At 35.4% G+C, this 19,509-nt stretch overlaps 1 protein-coding gene across 1 annotated transcript in view; it reads left to right on the top strand.

The window, feature by feature from the left end:
• Positions 1 to 19,509, top strand: part of ASCC3 (activating signal cointegrator 1 complex subunit 3) — a 216,684-nt gene that overhangs the window by 195,425 nt on the left and 1,750 nt on the right. Inside the window, exons 38-40 of the mRNA XM_032216493.1 lie at positions 12,839 to 12,990; positions 14,652 to 14,793; positions 19,073 to 19,282. Of these exons, the coding sequence (XP_032072384.1) occupies positions 12,839 to 12,990; positions 14,652 to 14,793; positions 19,073 to 19,282 (504 nt within the window). The remainder of the gene's footprint in view (positions 1 to 12,838; positions 12,991 to 14,651; positions 14,794 to 19,072; positions 19,283 to 19,509) is intronic.

The raw sequence follows: 19,509 nt of genomic DNA, 5'->3' as shown, positions 1-19,509 counted from the left end.
TTGATAAGATACAGTTCCACCTAATACTGATTAAATATGATTACCAAAACAGAAGCGATTTTTTTCATGATTACTTCAGTGACATAAGGCTACTCTTATGATATTCAGCCTTAATCCTTTGAAAAGTATTTACCCTGTATATGTTAAGCACATTTCAGCAGAATATCTATGCGGTTCTTTGAGAACAGAGTTACGGCCATAATTTTTTCTGTACCTAGTAATCATACCTTGCATTGCTATATCTGTTTTTTGTGTCAAAATAAGAAATGGTTCTTGTCTCATAATCATAGTCTCATATAGTGGTATTAAGGTACTTACGTTTTTGAACTCTTTTGAATGTTCACTATTTCTGCATAAATATGACCTAAAACATGATCTGTTTTAGGTCATATTTTAGACCTAAAGTTCTAAAATTAGATAAAGAAAACCCAATTAATTAAATGAATCAAAATCTTTACACTTATTTATTTGTTGAGAAAACGATAGAAAGCTATATACTGTATTTGGGACAGAAGCGTATGAATCTTTGCTTTCTATAAATGATAGGTCTCTATTGGCAGCAATAATAGCAACTAAACATTTTTGATGATATTTATCAGTCCTGGACATCAACTTGAAGGAACTTTAGCTTATATTTCTTCACAGAACAATCTTGATTCAGGGATGCTGATAGGTTTCTGTTGTGACTCAGCAGATGTCTGCTGTGAGTCTTTTCGGGATACAAGATTCATTATGCAGCTGGGGCTTGCTAGGGGCAGGTTTGGAGATAAAAGGACGGATGCTGCCATGCCCTAGTTGCAGGAGTCAACATTCCTTCGTGCATTCCTTGATCCTTGATCGTGGTTTCTTTGATGTACACTTGGAAAAGTGATTTGACTTCTGTAACCCTGATTCGTAGAGACTTTGGAAGAAGTGCATTGCTTGTAAGAGTTTTGTTTTGTATTCTGTTATCTAGTCTGAGAGTTTATTTATGTTATTTTTGGGCTCGAAGCCAGTTTGAACTGAGAACTGATAAAGAAAGTTCCTTTTAAGTTTATTTGTCTTGCCGTTTGTTACAAGCCGTGAAGCGGAGACAGAACAGGTTTCCATGCATAAACTGTCCACTTCAGATACACAACATTTCTATAGGACTACTGCCAGGACTTTGATCTATTCCTTGTGTGGGGAACGGATAATGTTTTAGTTCATAAACTAAACTAAAACATGCTGGAGCCCATCTTCAAGGAACTTCTTTTTAGCACAGTGTGTGCTGTGTGTTCTGTGTAGAGAACTCTGCTAAAGAGAAGTTCTCTGAAGATGGGCTCCAGCACAAGTCCGAAAGCTCAGAAGACAAAACTTCTGGTACTGGTGACCTACCCAGATTGAATCCTACAACATTATCCTGGGACACACACATTCACCTTCATTGCTGGCATGACAGTTATTAAAAAAACTTTCCTCTCCAGTTTTCCAGTTCCAAGTATCAGGATTCTGCAGTGTTTATGTTTCGTCTTTTACTAGAGAAACAGTTACAAAGGAATATGCTGAGATATTACAGGAGTCCTCACTCACCAACCACAATTGGAACAGATCTAAAAACAGGGTTGTAAAGTAAAACATCATATGACCGTGCCCAACTTACAATGTCAGTTCTTGTACAATCATTAGCTAATCATCCTGTTGTTATTAAGCATGATATCACGTGACCGCAACTTGCAACTTCCTGCTGGCTTCCCCATTTATTTTGCTTTGTATGGAACTGGCTGTGGAGGTTACAAATGGCCCATAGTCATGTGACTATAGGATGCTGTGACCATTGTAAATGCATGCCAGTTGCTAAACACTTGTAATTATGTGACTGCAGGGATGCTTCAATGACCACAGTTTCAAGAACTGGTCATAAATCTTCTCTTTCAGTGTGGTCATATTGCTGGTCATTAAACAAGCAGCTGGTAAGCAAGGACTACCAACTACCTACATTTGATTCCTGATGGTTGGTGCTTGTGACACTCAATTGTATCTGGCCTTAGGGCACAATAAATTTGATTTGGTAACACACATTTCATTTACATGAAGGAGTCAATCCATGTAGTTTTGAGAAATGCTACAGACTCTGTGGTTAAAGTTAGCCAGGATAAACTTTATAGAACTTTTTAAAAATGTCCCCTATTGTCAGCACCTCCATTCACTTTATACAAAGCACTTTATATTTGATGAGGTTAATACTTGTTTTGAAAGGAAGATAAATATGAATATTTATCAGTATAGCATAAACATAACTGAGCATGCCTGTGTTGATTACAGCACTACATAAATGATAAAGAAAAAAAATTAAGTCCCCATATAGTACTAGTTGAATCATTTCCACCTGCCCTCAAATGGAGAATTCATTTCCAGTGTTTGTGATTTTTTTTACATGTTTGTTTTTGAACACTCCAGATAGCCATAAGAACTGTTGCATGGTAATATATTTGCTGACAGTTTGATGATACGGTTCTCCTGAAGTACAATTACTCCTTCCTCCTAAACTCATGACAAACCTTTTTCCCAGTTGGTGCTGAAGGAAATGACTAATGCTTAACCCATTTGTGTGATCAATTCACTTAAGCAGCTACTGTGAAATGTTAATCACAACTTTAATTTGTACTGCATTAGCATTTTGATTAACTTGTAGGCTTGCTAGCATACTTGAAGCACTTTTACTCATAGTTACTGCTCGGAAATGACTTTTTGATTAATTAAGTTTGTTAGATAGCAGCTGAGCTTCCTGAATGCTAACCTTATGGGGCTAAAAGTTCAGCAGAAAGTTACTGTGAACAACTGTTGCCATTGAATAGAATTTTTGAAAATGTACTTTCGGTTCTAAGGTGTTTACCCAATATTGAATGTTGTGAGAAAATGGACCTTAACCCTACAAAGAATGCCAATTTATCGGGAAAAAATAATTGTAAAGTTTTGTTTGTACTTAAAAAAAATGGGCATGACCTTAGAAATTGATTTGAATTGGGCACCTTTTTAAACTTATAAAATCATATTTTTGTTCTTTACAGAGTCATTTTTGGACAATTATATGATCTTTTGTAAAACATTTCATAAAATTAATTACCATCTTTAGAATGTAGTGCGTAATTCAGTGAGCATTGCCACACACAAAATGAAAGATCTATAGAGCTGTTTCCTCCTTCAACCTTTATCCCTTCAGAATTCTGGAATTTGAAAGCTTTATTTGCACTGGCCTTTACTGAGCAAACTGCAAATCAGTTCTGCATTATTGTAGCTTATCAGTCATAATTCAAAACTCATCCACCTTCATTTCAATGTGTTGAATTCAAAGTTAGTATACTCATGAACTCCCTGCTCTTTAGAACCATCATGGGTTGTATGTTTTGATGCCAACCTTTACTTTAGAGGTTCTCTAACTTTCTCAGATCACAACATCCTTAGTGTCTCATTTTTTTTTCACAGTGTACCTGTATGCCAAAACTATAGCAATCTTGAGCTAGTAGTTTGTATGGCGACTGCCACATTTTGAATACCGCTGTGTTTCACTCAAACTTTAAAATATCCCATGGTATCCCTGTGAGTTTGCTGTGGTGCCCTAGGATGCCATAACACTCAGTTGTTAATTCATTCATAGTTGTATAAGCTTTCTCACAGCACCTTTCATATGTTCCTCCTTTTATAGAATCAGGATTTAGCTATAAAAAGGAAACTAAAAAAACTCATCCCTTCTCCTCTCATAGATTATCTCTGCTATCAAGGAAACAGTTATACAAGCTATAGTCTCCAGAATGCAAGATATTTGTAGCAAAATAAGGACCAGAACCTGAACTTTAGCTATTGAGCCAAATGACAGTCATGACTTCAGTCATTTATTACACCCATGTTTGGATTTGCTCAGAGATGTGGTACTTTTATACTGTCCTCTTTGCTTAGCATGTCCAACATCTCCTTCTCTTGTCCTTCTCCTTCCATCAAAAAGTCCATGCAGTGGTAGCTGGTTAGAGTATCTCACCAAATGTGTAACGTTCACATGTCCTTCCTTGATGTTCTCAACACTGACCTGATCTTAGAGCTGGAAGCTCATCTCTAATCTTTTTGCATCTAAAATACATAGATCGTACTAGAGAGTTTGGGGTATATCAATGTTTGAATGTAAGTTCAATGTCTTTAACAGTTTGGAAACAATTTGAAGTTGTTTTAGGCTTTCTTCAGTACAAATGGTATCAAGTAATGCTATGAATGCAAATAAAAACCATACAAGTAGAACAAGGCCCATCCTACTTTTATATCTTACACTGTAGATATGACACTAATGATCTTGCATTCTATATTATTCCTATCAATATGCTTGAAAATGACAGCATCCTCGTTGATCATGAGCCACTCAAGATCAGTATTTTTTCATCTCAGGTCAATCCCAAAGTTTATGTAGAAAAGTCAGAATAAATACCTAGTCTCTAAGGTTGCACCTTTCTGTTTTCTTGGAAGACGTTACTTCCATATTCTCTTCCAGTGATCTCTTTCTGATCAGAATCTTGAAAATATTATAGGATTTTGACCAATTGAATTCTAGTTTTGACAACTAAATTCTCCTCCTATGCTGCATCTTGGTCACTATCTTCTGAATTATCCTGATAGTTCAATAAGCAGGAGCTCAAACCTCAATTTTTGATTCACACCATCTTACAGTTTGGAGGATTTTTTTTCCATCTCAGTTCAAAATCAAGATAGAAGAGGTCCTCTGGGTTTCTCAGAAACTATCCCTGATGGCTTCCTATTCTCTAAGTAGAAAATCTTTTGGGAATTTTTACCATAATGAAAATTGTTGCAGAAATAACCATCACTTGGAATAATCCAGTTCATCATATTTTGGCATTCCCTTTACACTTGGGGCTGTCTCCCATAAGAGTACAGCTTGTAGCCATCTTTTCTTTTTCTCTTTCAGGATTGTATCCCCTTTTTTCTAATTAACTGGAAAAGCACTTCATGAAAAGCCTTGCTTGCCTGTATCTGTCAGTGATTCCATTAGTCCATGCCTAGAATCTATCTTTTATTCTCTTCATGTTGATGGTAAAACCTTTTGAGTCAATGGCTATCATTCCTTTTCATCAATTGTCCTATAGGATGGCATTTTGAGTCACAGTAATGTTGGCTTAAAGAGGAGTTAGTAATGTTCCTTTTGTAATTCTCCCTTCACTATTTTTTAATAGCAATAAAATAGTACTTCATCCAAATACCTCTTTTATTCCAGAATTGATGTCTATGTCTGGGTCAAGACATTATATTGTTTGCTTGTTTGTTTGTTTGTTTGTTTGTTTGTTTGTTTGTATCCCACCTTTATTATTTCTACAAAGAACCCAACACACATATTCAACATACCTTCCTCCTCCTATTACCATTGTTTTGTAGGTACCATTGTACCTTTCTCAATTTAGTTGAGAAATTACTTCATGCTTATGATGTCCAGAGATGCGATGGCTCAGTGGCTAAGATGCTGAGCTTGTTGATCAGAAAGGTCAGCAGTTTGGCAGTTCAAATCCCTAGCATCACATAACGGAATGAGCTCCCGTTACTTGTCCCAGCTTCTGCCACACTAGCAGTTTGAAAGCACATAAAAATTGCAAGTAGAAAAATAGGGACCACTTTGGTGGGAAGGTAACACTGTTCTGTGTGCCTTTAGCATTTAGTTATGCCAGCCATATGACCATGGAGACATCTTCGGACAGCACTGGCTCTTTGGCTTTGAATCTGAGATGAGCACCACCCCCTAGAGTTGGGAATGACTAGCACATATATGCAAGGGCAATCTTTACCTTAACCTTTTACATGATGTCCAAATATCACTTTTCTGCTATAGCTTCATCTCAAAGGGTCCAGTACCTATTTTTGTTCTTCCAATATCTATCTAAAGGATTGGGTTTCTCTCCCCAATAGTTGACTATTAGAAATCGCAGCAATCAAGTTTTATTATGAAATTTCAGGGCAACAGAATTTTCTTTACATCTATGCACATTCTTGAAGAGGGTAACATTTGCAGTTTTTCTTCGTGTAAACCCTCTATTGAGTTATTGCAGACACGTGAAGTCTCTTTTCACTTAAAACTACAATTGGACTTCCTCTCTCAGTAACAATTTTTGGAATAGAAATTCTTTCCCGGTTATCTTATGACTGAAGATGCATCTTCATATAATTAGCTGACTGCGTCATAGAGATTATGATGAATTATAGAGATTATGATGCAAAACCAATTCATCTGCGAATTCACACAGCCTTCCCTCTCCATGTGCATGAAATCATGTAGCCTTAGGTTCCTTATGTATTCTGCTATGTTATTTCCAGAGAGTCATGGGTTTACTATGAGCTGTTATGCTTAATAGGTCTGCAGGTCTTGGTTCCTGATCAAAATTCTGTAACTAACAAAAAATTTGGAATGGGCCCTGCAGCAACGCATAATTTCTGTGCAACTTCATAGATGATCACTCAAAGCACTTTAACTACAGGCAGGAACTAGGCCCTATGACAAATAATGTGTATTTTCAAAATATATCCATTTATGTAATAAACTTAACTTGGTATACTTCCTTAATTAAATTTTATATAGCTTCCTACTGAAAGAATCAATGGAAGACAATTCTCTTGTGGAAAACTATATTTCATTCTTTGTTCCTATGCTTTCAAAAATATGCAGGAATAAGTATTTCCTGAATGTATCATCTGTGTCATCTGAAGCTGCTAGTGGGTTTTAAAGGTTAGGTTGAACTTTCTTAAACCATATTCCATAACAAAAATAAAAGTGCAGTAGGAAAGTTCATTTCATTTTCCTAAACTGTGCCACTTTTCACCCAAAATGAATTTAAAAGCTTTATCAAAACTTAAAATAAATCCTGATTAAAATTCAGGATATGAATTTCTTTGACTTACTTAATCCACTCTGAAAATAGTAAAAACTAAGAATTAGCAGCAAGTATTAAAAGAATTGAGCCTTTTCTATGCCAAAGAAAAGTTCTGCTTTTACAAATGGAGTGCTTATATTGTGCTTGCTCCAGAGTTTATTATTACTATTAAAAATGTGGCATAACTGATGTTGGCTTTCATACACATAAGAGTTTTTCCCAAGAACCTAGGATGTCATCAGGCATTAGCATAGTATATGTGTGAATGCAGGAAGTGTGGCCTTTTGTCATTGTAATGGTTGGACACTCCCTCAGCCAGATGTTTAGACTGGATTTGACATCTTTATCCACTGTGAAGTCCTTCGCAAGGACCTGGGATAGGCAGATATTCTTGTTTCAAGGTGTCACGAAATGTAAGCTGTTCTAAGTAAAGCTGTCTTTTGCATTGACTGGTGGTGATTTTGCCAATGCCAATGGTGTTCAAGTGATGCTTCAAATGTTTTGGGATTGCACCCAAGGCAACTATTACTATTGGTGCTACTTTTGCTTTCTTTTGCCACAGTCATTCTACTTCTACTCGCAGGCCTTTCTATTTTGGTATTTTCTCCAGTTCTTTCCCTTCTATTCTGCTTTCTCCAGATACTGCATGTCCACTATCTAGGATTTTTTTTTGTCTTAGTTATTGACAGTTGTTAAATCTGCGGTATTATGTGGCAGGTGTTTGTTTGAATTCTAAAGTCCCAGAGCACTTTAGCTGCCTCATTTTCTATTACTTTATCTATATTGTGGTTCTACCACTTCTTGCTTGCAAGCAAATAATAATTCTTGCAGCAATTCCAATGTACCATTGCTACTTTGTCGTGACATTGTTTGTAGTCAGTCTGTGCAAGTAGATAACTAGGTGGTCCAATGTTTCTTCAGCTTCTTTACAGTGACAGAATTTGCTGTCTGTGCCTATCTTCTCAATCCTGGCTTTGTACGCATTTATTGTTATTATTAAAATTAGGTGGCTATCCCTTTCACCATGCTGATTTGGGATGACTAACAGTTGGCATTGACGTTACCAACACACACAAAGTGGCTGCCTCTGCTTTTTTTAATCAATACAAAAATACCATTTGGACCACCATCACGAAGTCTTGGTTTAGTTTTGGTTCATTTGGTTCATTTCTCTCATTTTTCTGCACTATGATCTCTCTGCCATATATTCCAAATTAGTAGTAGTATTGAATAACAGATCAATAGCACTATTGAATAACAGATCAATGGCACTATTGAACAACAAATAAACAATATTGAAGAATAAATTCAACTAGAACTCATGTTTCTTGAAGTGTTTGCCACATGAGTGTTTGCCTCACTTTGAAGGGTTTTATTGCTTTTCTTCATTTTTGTGGTTGGATAATGGTTTGTACAGTAGATTCTGCTGTGTAAGGGCCACTGTTTTGTTCATCTAATTTTATAAAATGTAAATTAAACATGGAAACTATAGAACAAAAGGAAAGAAAGCAAAAGGAACATTTTATTAAGAGAGTGAATATTCCTTGCCCGGAATCATAATGAATGGGACTTTTTTAACACATAAACACTATTTAACCCTGTTATCATGATCACTGCTTAATCAGAATTAGTAATTCCAAAACAAAGATCTTAGATGATTTGCTTCTGGAATACAGTGCAAATGAAAATTATTCAATTCACCCCATTGAGTATTCGTTGCAATTTCCATTTCTGTTGAAGTGTCAAGTATTTGTACATTTGGCACTTAGTTAATGAGTGAAAAATAAGAGTAGATTTCAAAGCAACAAATGGAAGAACCCAGCCATTTGTGTTATTCAGTTTTAGGCACAGTGTGGCACATACACTAATATCTTTGCTGTTCTTGATTCAATATGAATAATCTGCTGTCAGTTTCTGCTTAGCTTTGGACACACTAGAGGATCCTAATACAAATCTTGGTAACTTAGTGGAATGCAGAATTGCTTACTCAACTTCCTATTTCTTCCTCTCTAAATCTGCTTCATTGACACAATACATAATTGCAGTACTAAATGAGCTACATTCCTCATCACATGCTACACATTTTTTATCATTAAATGTATCTGTAGATTTCTACATAGGTAATAAATGGGATAATAGCTAACAACAGCAGTAAAAATTGAAAGGAACATAAAAGGGAAAGTGTAGTTTAGGGGAAGGAAAAAAAATAGAAGAACACATAGTCTATTGGAAGCATGGCTAGAATGTTGTTTTCAAAACATGTAGAATATCTGTTGGAGAGTCTGTAAGCCAGAATACCCTGAAATACAAGTCAAGACTATTGGGTTTTGGGGAGTTGAAAGTGCTACCCGGTTTGAGTGATTTTTTGGGAATTGTGATCAGAAAACAGAACTATATACCAAATGACCCTCAATCTATATTGGATTTGGTGATATTTAGCAAGAGAGGAACTATTGATAAAGTTGTCCTGGAGATTCTGAATTCCTTTGAACTGCTTTGTTTGAAGGTGTCAGCACCAGAAGTGTTGGTGGCTTGCACAGAGGGTATGAGATTGGTTGCAATCTCTGAAAGGGCTTGGTATTTTGGGTGGCAGAGACAGCAGTAAACAATAGCCTTTGCAGCAGTGGAGTCTTCCTATGGTGCTGAGCGTCTTCTGATGTGGAGATGGTATGATTGAAAGAGGAAATGAGGCAAACATGGAGGCTAACAACAAGGCTAAAGGCTAATCCATATAGAGTGTCACTACCGTCTATTTTGTTTGCCTTAGAGCCTAAAATGGCATACATGAAGCTAGAATTAATAACAAACTGTCAGGTGAGAAACTGCTGTGTCATTATTGCAACAGAAATTTGGTTAAAGCATTCTGTCCCGGATAGGGCTGTTAGCTTGGGTGGACTTTCAACATTTCAGCTTATTTTCTTTTGAGAGAGGGCATCAGAAGTTTTTTAAGGTATCAGTGTGTTCAAAGAAAAAGATGAAAATAAAGGTTGTCTTATATCATCTCACCTCATCCTACCCTACCCTATCTTATCTATATGGCAGCTGGATGTATTTCTGAACTGTTGGATAATTGCATAACAGAACGGGCTTTTGGGAAAGAATGTACATGTAAAACTCAATCGTGTCTAAGCAGGGAATTCATCCCACATGAGCCCGTGATCCACCTGTGGCAGTAGGAAACCTGTTCCATATATATCTGATCCAAAGATGTCAGTATTGTTGTAGAGAGAGGAAGTCATCTTGCAGTATACAACTATAAAGGCCCAAAGCCTGCAGTGAGTCTGTGGCATCTCAGCATGTACTCAGTTATCTTTTCAGTTCACATACCTCTTTGTTGAGGAATTCAAAAATGACTGTCCCCAACCAGTGAACCCCCTTTGCTGTGCATAGAGTGCAACTCATATTCAAGTGGAGAATAGAGAAATTGGATTGTTGCTCTAGGTTTCAGGGGGACAGGAGGGTATCACATCATCATTTAATAAAATACATTTTTTCTTTTTATGACATGCTTTACATTTAAAGGAAATGTTTTAAAACTGTGTTGAAGATAGACAAACAGGTACCATAGATATATCTCAACATTTTGGAAAATTTTCCCTCGATCCAAATGAAAAGGATAAGCTATCATTTTTAAACCAAGCCTCTCCCACATAACTGAAACCAGCTTTGTGTACTTTTTTAAACTCTACATTTCTCCAGGATCAGTGTAATTTAATTGAAATAGTGCTGCATGTGTAAACAGCTCCTTTGTTTAAAGAAGATTCCACTGTTTAGTTTGCCTTAAGTAAATGCAGCCTTTTGTTTGTCTGTAAAACATTTGATTAAATGTACGGGCTAATATAGACCGCTAACATTCCTCTAGTGGGCTTATATGAGAAGTTTGAAATACATTCTAGCATCAAACTGCAGAGTAAATGCCCCTTTTAAGAACTGAAAAACAAACCACAACCCTAGATTCTCATATAATTAAAAAAACATTAACTTTCCAGCATTCTTGGTGTTCTTATAGTTTTGCAATAATATTTTAGTGGTCACCTTTCCAATCTTGGAAATTTTAGTAAGGTCCATCCTTTGCTGTTAAAATAGGAATGAGGTGGAATTTGTTGACCTGCATATTTTTAGTAGCATTTGTCAAAATTCATCTGTCATAAACATAAAAGATAATTCTTGAGGGGGAGGGATAATAATTGCAGGAAGCAAAAGAAAAGAAAAGCAGGTGTCTACCTCTACTGTGAAGGTCAATGTGTGTGTTTTTTTTAATAGTCACAGGACTTTCCAAGAGAGACCAAATGCATACTGTTGGTGGGTGTATTCCAGAACGTGAGGTCTCCTTTGAAATAATTAATGCCAACTTGTGCATGTTACATTTAATTAGTATATACGTTCTCTTTTTTGTCTTCATGTAAAGCACTCAGGGCAGCTTTAAAAATGATCAACAGAAACAATTAAAACACAAGAACACACATAACTAAAATTATCCTCTGCTTATTTACAAGAAAGGAGGACTGATGGAAGGAATTGTCAGGTGCCATGCAATTAATTACTTCAGAATCTTTGATGAATGATGAAGATAAAGTTGCAAGTTGCCATCTGCTAATTTATGCCATAACTACCAGGGAGCTATAGCTAAATCGATTCTTTGTATAGAATTTGAGATTATAAGGATGGAATGATAACAGAGTTAAACATATCACCCACAGCAGAGATTCTAGAACCTAAGAATAGATGATCATCAGATATTGGCAGTGTATACAAAATAATCTCCCAGAAATTTCACAAATGTCCAATTCCTATTAGTTAATATTACTCTACAACAAAGGATCTCCATAATGCTAATTCTGCTGTCTCTAATTTGCACTCAAATGAATTTAATTTATTTGTATAAAATGACAAGTGTGTATAGAAGCTACTTTCTCACTGATTTTGTTATATTTCTCTTATAACCAAGATATAATGTGAAATCACATTATTTCTATTTTTAAAAAGTAAAATATGCACCTATCTTTTGAAATGGTGTAAAAGATTCATCATAAACTTTGACCTAATTCAAATGTTATCAATAAATGGAGTATTCCTGGATTACAATACAGCCCCTAGCTAGGACTGGTAAGGTGTTTATATCTCATTCCAGTGTAGTTCTTCAGTCCTGGGGATCAAAGATGTTAGAATGGAAAATAACTCCTAGTAGCCATCTTAATTCAAATTTTCCAAAAGTGTAAAGTGTCAATGAAGCCAGAGTGCTGGTACGTACATTTGAACCAAGACATAATCTCTTGTTATGTACATTAAATAATAATTAAGTTTTTAGTGTTGTATGCACTAAATCGTTCTTGGGGAAGCTGTTAGCAGGTACAGTTTTACAGCTCCAAATCCTGAAATGGTATTAAATTTTGATTTTGTAACTTGATATAGGAGAGGGAAAGAATAGCAAGTTTACCATCAAATATACAAATTTTGTGTTTTGTAAATAAATATAAAGAATCTTATGCAAAAAAAAGCTTCCGTGTATAGCTTTCTTCCACAAATTAAACATGACAGTCAAATTGTAAAAATTGGACAGTAAGCTATGGGTGAAGCTAGAAGTGATGTTCCTTGAATAAATTATAGCAATATAGTAAATAAGCTTTTGAGTTTGTTTCAAGTTGGAATAAAAAAAGGCCTTATATTGTGACAAGATAGGCAGAGTGAAAAAACAATGGCTTTTCTTATAAAGGAAATTAGCCATTACAAATGTTTGCTGCTTTTGCCATTTATTTATTTACCTGGTCATTATTTAGATTTATATGACCTCCTTTGCTGTTACAAATGACATACTTTATTTCTATCCATAGAGATTTTGATGTGTTCAACATCAGATCACCACTCATAATAATAGACAAATATGCATCCATAATCGTAAAAGGTATTTTAAAATAACTTTTCATTTATTTGTATAATTAATATAGTTTTTCTTCTTGATTTAGGCAATGCTGGATGTTGCGGCAAATGAGGGATGGTTGGTGACAGTACTAAATCTTACCAATTTGGTACAGATGCTGGTTCAGGGACGATGGATCCATGACTCCTCTTTGCTTACTTTACCTAACATAGAATATCACCATCTTCATCTTTTCAGGTATACAGTTAATTATTTATAAAGCTGATCTTTATAATGCAGGACGATATAGTGTTGCTGTCTGTCCACTCTCTTCTTGTTGAAACTTGTGATATAACATTAAGATTATTCATATCTCATTCACTCACATACTTTGGAGATTTTGTCTTCTACTGGTTTCTTACCCCTTTCATAAAATTAGAATCTTTCAATAAAGCTGAATAATCAGAGAATGAAGAGAGACCAAAGGAAATGCCCCTTCATTTAATCATACTGGTTTTGTTCTCAAAGATATATCAAATGTAGCAATGCCTTCCAAATTAGATATTTTAAAAGAAATTAATCAAACTGAAGGAGAATAAAGCTATTAGTGAATAGCAATCATAACAGCTACACATTACCTGATATGGACACATATTAGTAATGTCAATGAATAGGAGTGGCTAGAGAATGAGACCAAGAATTGATTCTTGTACTCAACAACCTGCATATTGGCTTCCTATATAATGTTTTCTTGTTGCCAGATGTGACTCAGACCGTTGAACTAGATAAGCCCATGGTACGGTTCACTTCTCATGAGCTACCTTCATATTTGTATAAACAAACTTCAATTTACATAATGGATCTTCTTGGATTCATTTTGAAATGTCCAATATAGCAAATTTAGAAATATATGCTTATCAAGGTTAAGGGAATTAGAAGTAGAGAAAGACAACGTATGAGATAGATAGACAAGGCTGGGCATATCATTGGAGTGTCCTTGGAAAAGTTTTGGTTTGTCATCAACAACAGGTTAAGATGATGACCATGAAGTTTCCAGGAATCACGTTTGATTCAATGGCACTTAATTATAAGAGAAAGTGAAGACCCTTTAAGATTGATTTCTATTCTAATGCAAACAGCCAGCATTGGATGAAACTTTGATTTCCATACAATTTGCTATACAGCATTAAACCAAATGTTGCTAGTCTTCTGATGATTACATAAGCCTATGAAATGCCAAAACTTTCCATCTTTGTGCCTACAATAATCCTGCTGCAGTTATCATATACAAAAATAAAGTTTTAAAAGTAAGATGTAAAGTTATCATAATACTTATAAATGGAGTACAATTTGTACCTCTGTGAACATTTGAAGCCACTACTTTTTGTTTTCTAGTCTTCTTTTACTTTTTTCTTTTCTTGCATTTTCAGTTTTCTTTCCAATTTCCTTTTAGTTTTCTCCTTCTTACTGTATATTTTTCTTTCTTATAAAAATTGTAGTAAAATCATACAAAACTACATAAGCCTATGAAAGAAATCACCATGTCATTAATTTTAAAGTGTAATTTAAACTAGTAATGTTAATCTACGTGATACTTTTAATCCATGCGGTTTAAAACAACAGGCAAGTGGTTTAATAATCTGCAATCTTGAGCTATGGTACAATTGTCAGTGTGGTACTTTTAGACATGGAACAGGCTCCATGCCAGCTTTAGAGGCAGTCTGTCATTTTAACTTTATTAAATCCAAAAAGTATTTTTGTGAAAGGCTGCTAAGACACCCTATACTTAAAATAGCTTTTACATTTTTTTCTTTCAAAATGTCTTTACAACTTCATGTTCTTATCTTTGACTTTTTTTTAAGAAGGGGATGTTCCCTGAACTGAAAATCTCAATGATCATACATTTTCTATTTTATTAGGAAATGGAGCCAAGGGAAAAGAAAAGGTGCTTATCAAGGGCCTGTTGAATGTCTTCCTGAACTGATGGCTGCCTGTGATGGAAAAGAGGATATTTTTGCTTCCATTGTGGATTGTGATTTGAGTTCCACACACATTACACAGGTAACAATTGTCTATCTATCCCACTTAATATTACTAAAGAAATAAAGCTGCATGGTATAAATGCAATGACTGATAATCTTTCTTAGAACTGCATAGATGATTTGTAGTAGCTCAGTTCATTCAGTCTGTTCTACAGCATAACTTTCCTCCTGCCTATCCATTCTTTCTCCCTCCAAACTCTGCATTGCTAGAGCTCAAACTTACTGGTCAAAGCCAGACATAATTGCTTTGGACCAAAAGTTCACAAACGCTCACCTGTAGGTGGGTATCTATTTGTGTGTGTGCCGTGCTGTGTAATTGCTATAATATCCAAGAGGTCGTTGAGTTGTTCATGCTAATCCAGTACAGCATCCTCACTGGAGTGCAAGTTTTTTATTTATAGACCCATTATCTGACCAACTATTTCATTTTATGCATTAAAAAATTAAATGCCCTCTACCTTAAAAAACATATTTACTGTAATTTATTGCTTTTTTCACAGTTCCTGCCATTTCCCAATATATAGTTCATCATTTAAAAAGGATTAGAAATAGGATACAATATTTATGCTCATAATCAAAGAATCTTTGTTTATAATAGATCTTGGGTTCCCTGACATTTTAGAGCCACAAAGATACACTATAGGGTGGCTAGTGTATTCTGCTATTCACTTAGTCCACAATTATCAGTACACATGTATGGCTCATCACAAAAAATGAGTTTCATATTGCCATATAATTATACCTGCCTATATAGTGTGTAAACTATATTTTGCATGCCTTGATTGCTTTTTATACACCAGAAATTCTTGAAAAGTAAGATGATACAGTAGTCTTGCTGGAAAATTTCTTTAGGAAATCAAATTAATATTCTCCCTTTAACTTCTGAGAAAATGAAACTTATAGAAACATAACACCACACATATTGATCATAACAATGAAAAAATATTAAAAATAAAAACAAAAAAATTATTACCACAGATTTCAAATGTAATATATGTTGACTTCAGTCCAAGTTATAGATGTGTTGAAAAATTAGAATATTGTTATAATTAGTTCAGGGAAAACTCAGAAGTAAACTAACTTAATTTATTTGCATAAATTGCCGTTCTGTTATCTTTAAAACCAAATGCAAATTGTCTCCATCTGATACGATGATGGTTATTTGGCTCAAAAGTGCTTCAATTTGCGTAGCAATCTGGTGTCGTCTCTGCAGTGAGACGATCTCAGGTAACATACAAATCCTGAATTATTCCAGAAATTAGTATGTTTAAAGCATCAATTTAAGTGCTAATTGCAGTAGTAATGAGAAAAAGCAGTACTACTGTGAGATTTGCATCTACTTCCCCATCAGTATGCCCGGAACAGCGGCTGACTGGCAGAGGATTTGGCTGCTAATTAAATAATAGTATGCATGGTAGTGTTCGCGTCTGATTCAATAGATGAAGATTAATCCTCAGATAAATATGTTTGGCTGGTATTGAAATGTCTTAGCAGTTTCTTCAAAAATAGCTTTTGTGTATGGGGCGCGTCCATCTCATTCATGTGTCTTTTTAATATGTCAATAACATAAACTGCTTACACCACACATCTAGATGCATGTAACTGTAAATAAAAATACATTCTGCTACAACATAAAAGAAACCAGTCAAATATCTCGGCAAGGGAAATGAGCACTGAGGAAACCTTTTATTATACTTTGCTCTTAAATCTTACCACTCTGCTACATGTGTATACCTGCCACATACTTTTAAAAGGGAACCTGTGGTAGAAATACGTTGCTGGGATTAATTAGGCTTAAGTTTTCATCTACTACTTTCTAAACCTACCACAAATCCGATGAAATAAAAATCTGTAGAAAATGTAAATCACTTTGTTGATTAGGAATATAATCAAGTCTTCCAATAAAGGCCACATCCACTAGCAACAGAGTCCAAAGGGATAGACTTCTCTCTTGTGCTGCCTGCCATTGTATACAGACAAGCAGTATGATGAAAACTGGCCTCCTTTAAATCATGGGTGTCAAACTACATCACGTTACCGTCACGTGACCTTTTGTGATGTTTTTCCCATTTGCCGGGCTTGGGTGGGTGTGGCTTGCGTTTGACGCATTCGACCCGTGGACCGCCACTTTGACACCTCTGCTGTAGATGTTGGATTTGAGAATGAGTGTTCTACATACATTTGCATGTATTTACACACTTTTCATTCCCTGACCAGATCTGTATATTACAAAAACAAAAAACAGGCTTACCACCAAAAAGACATGGTCCACTGCATCACTCAGCAGGGAGAAAGACATGGAAAAATTTAGTGAGTTAAGGTGTTGCACTGGCACTGGAGGGATCTAGGTTCAGGACTGTTCTTAGCCTTGGAAGCTCTATGAAGAAAAGTTGGAGGAGGAAGTGCTGTGCACACCACTTTGAAGTCCTGAAAAGGGTAGATGAGGTAGAAACTATGAATAAGGTTTGCATTAGATATACTGGAATTCTGTCATAATGGCTTTATAGGTGTCTGTAATAAACTTGTCTGAGATTCTGGTTCCTTGAATTGATTGTATTGCATTGCATTAGCAGCCAAGGGAAGCCCAACACTACAGTTTTTCAGAATATTTGAAAGAAAGGAATTTTTCCCAGATTTTGATAACAAAATATTAATTTTTATATTATAATTTGGAGACTCGTTTCATTGTTGAAAGAGACCATTTTTACTTTTTTGTTGCTACTTAAATTTCATACCAAGCATTGAATGATGAATTCCTAATTGGGGGGGGGGGGGAATAAACAGCTAAAAAGTGGGTATATGTATGTGCTACACTAGGTAAGAATGTTCATGTTGTAACAGTATATTCATTTTGCATTCTTCAACTATTCTCTGAAAACCAAATCAACATTAAAGGAAATTGAGCAGCTAAAAAACAGACATTTTAACAAAATCTGTTTTGTTATACGTTGTGCAGAGATAGTTGGATCCTCTAAGGAATCTATATTTAGGGAAGTTGACTCATCAAACATAGCCAGTGTTAGAGGTAGTTTTAAGGTTAGGATGGCAATTGGGACTGGGATTGCCATCTCTAAGTGATGCAATCATAAAGTTTGTGTCATGACTGCATTGCTCAGAAACTGTCAGTGTAGCCTGTAGACCAGACACGTTGTTCAACAGGAAAAAGTGGGAGTCTCAGGCAAGGAGTACTGAGGCATTGGGTACTACGGGCAGGCCTGGGAAGAGTAGACAAGTAGATGAAGGCCATAGGTAGGTGCTAGGAGATATAGCTGGGCAAGGGCCACAGGCTGAGGGTCATGGGCAGGGGGGACATGGGGTGTAAGAGCTTTGGTAGATCTTTTACTCTGTAATGGGGCTTCTCAGGAGAAAATTCAGCACAGCAACTTTAAAAAGTGACTTGTAACCTTCCCTGCCATCTTTCCCATTGACTTATGGGTTGCCAGTAAGGAAGATTGCAAATGATGATCACATGTTGGGGGCACATTGTGATGTTATAATCATGAGCCATTGTATCTGAACACCTGGATTGTGACAGCAAGGACACTGAAGCAGCTGGAATTTCACAGACCAATTGTAACAGTCATATGACCCCTGAATGAGGGGTCATAGGTTGGGGATTACCTGTACTAGTTCTTAGCCTTTATTCAGTTTGTAGCATAGCTTCATCTGATTGAACACATAAACAATTGTTGGAATATCTAATCTGGAAGAGTATAACAAAATATTGCCCATGAAACATTGATATTTTTAAGAACATTTAATATTAAAGATTCATTTCAAAAAAGCCCAGAAACTTGGAAGCATGGATAACTTAGAATTTAGATTTGAAATAATTATGTCAAATGATCCTCTTAATTCTGTATTTGCCTTATCATTAACCAGTATTTCATTCATGGATTGTGTTGGGGAGAGTTAATTTAGAATTATAAATAGAATTCAGTAATTGAAAACATACTACTTACCTTAGTAAATATGTTACTCTTGAGTAGTTCCATGCTTACTTGAATAGAAGTAGCCAAAGCATAGAATATTGATTATAATTATTTGAGTTGTTTTGTTAAAGTACTACTGACTTTTGTGGAAATGTAAGGAAAACTTAGTTATATGTGATTCTCCCAAGGAAGCATTTCTAAATTATCTGCATTCCATTGCCTGTGCTTCTTTCTATGTAACTTTCGTGATCTATCAAGCTAGATCTTTGGGGGGAAAGCCTGTGTAGGCTTAATTTAATATATTTTAATAAAGTTAGAATAACTGGAAATGTTTGTTTATCTTCTTGCTCTTTATTCTTTTCACAGGCTTGGCATTACTTGTCCCACTTGCCAGTTATAGAGATTAGTATGATTATTAAAGGTTGCTGGGATGACACAGTCCATGAACAAAAGGAAATGATTGTTCCAATGTTGTCAATGAACATTCGGGATGATAAAAAATGGATGAAATTGCATGCAGATCAAGAATATGTTCTCCAGATTAAGTTGCACAGATTGCGTATTGGTTTCACCAAGGTAAGGTATCCTAGGGTATCGCTTAATGCCCATTTTTATTTTTTTCCAATGTATTGTATATTTTAGAGTCATTATAATAGATTTAGAGCAAATCAGTTTTATATGATTACTATTTTGCTGTTATATGGCTGATGTTTTTTCTATTAACAACTTTATTATCAATTGTTCAAAAGGTGGTGGCTAGATAATTGAGTCCTATTTTACTCCATCTGGTTCCATTCTTTCAT

Source organism: Thamnophis elegans, chromosome 4 (assembly GCF_009769535.1).
Source record: "Thamnophis elegans isolate rThaEle1 chromosome 4, rThaEle1.pri, whole genome shotgun sequence".
In the NCBI taxonomy this organism is placed as follows: Eukaryota; Metazoa; Chordata; class Lepidosauria; order Squamata; family Colubridae; genus Thamnophis; species Thamnophis elegans.
The sequence above is the reverse complement of the archived record's forward strand: the minus strand, read 5'-3'. Positions and strand labels throughout refer to the sequence as shown.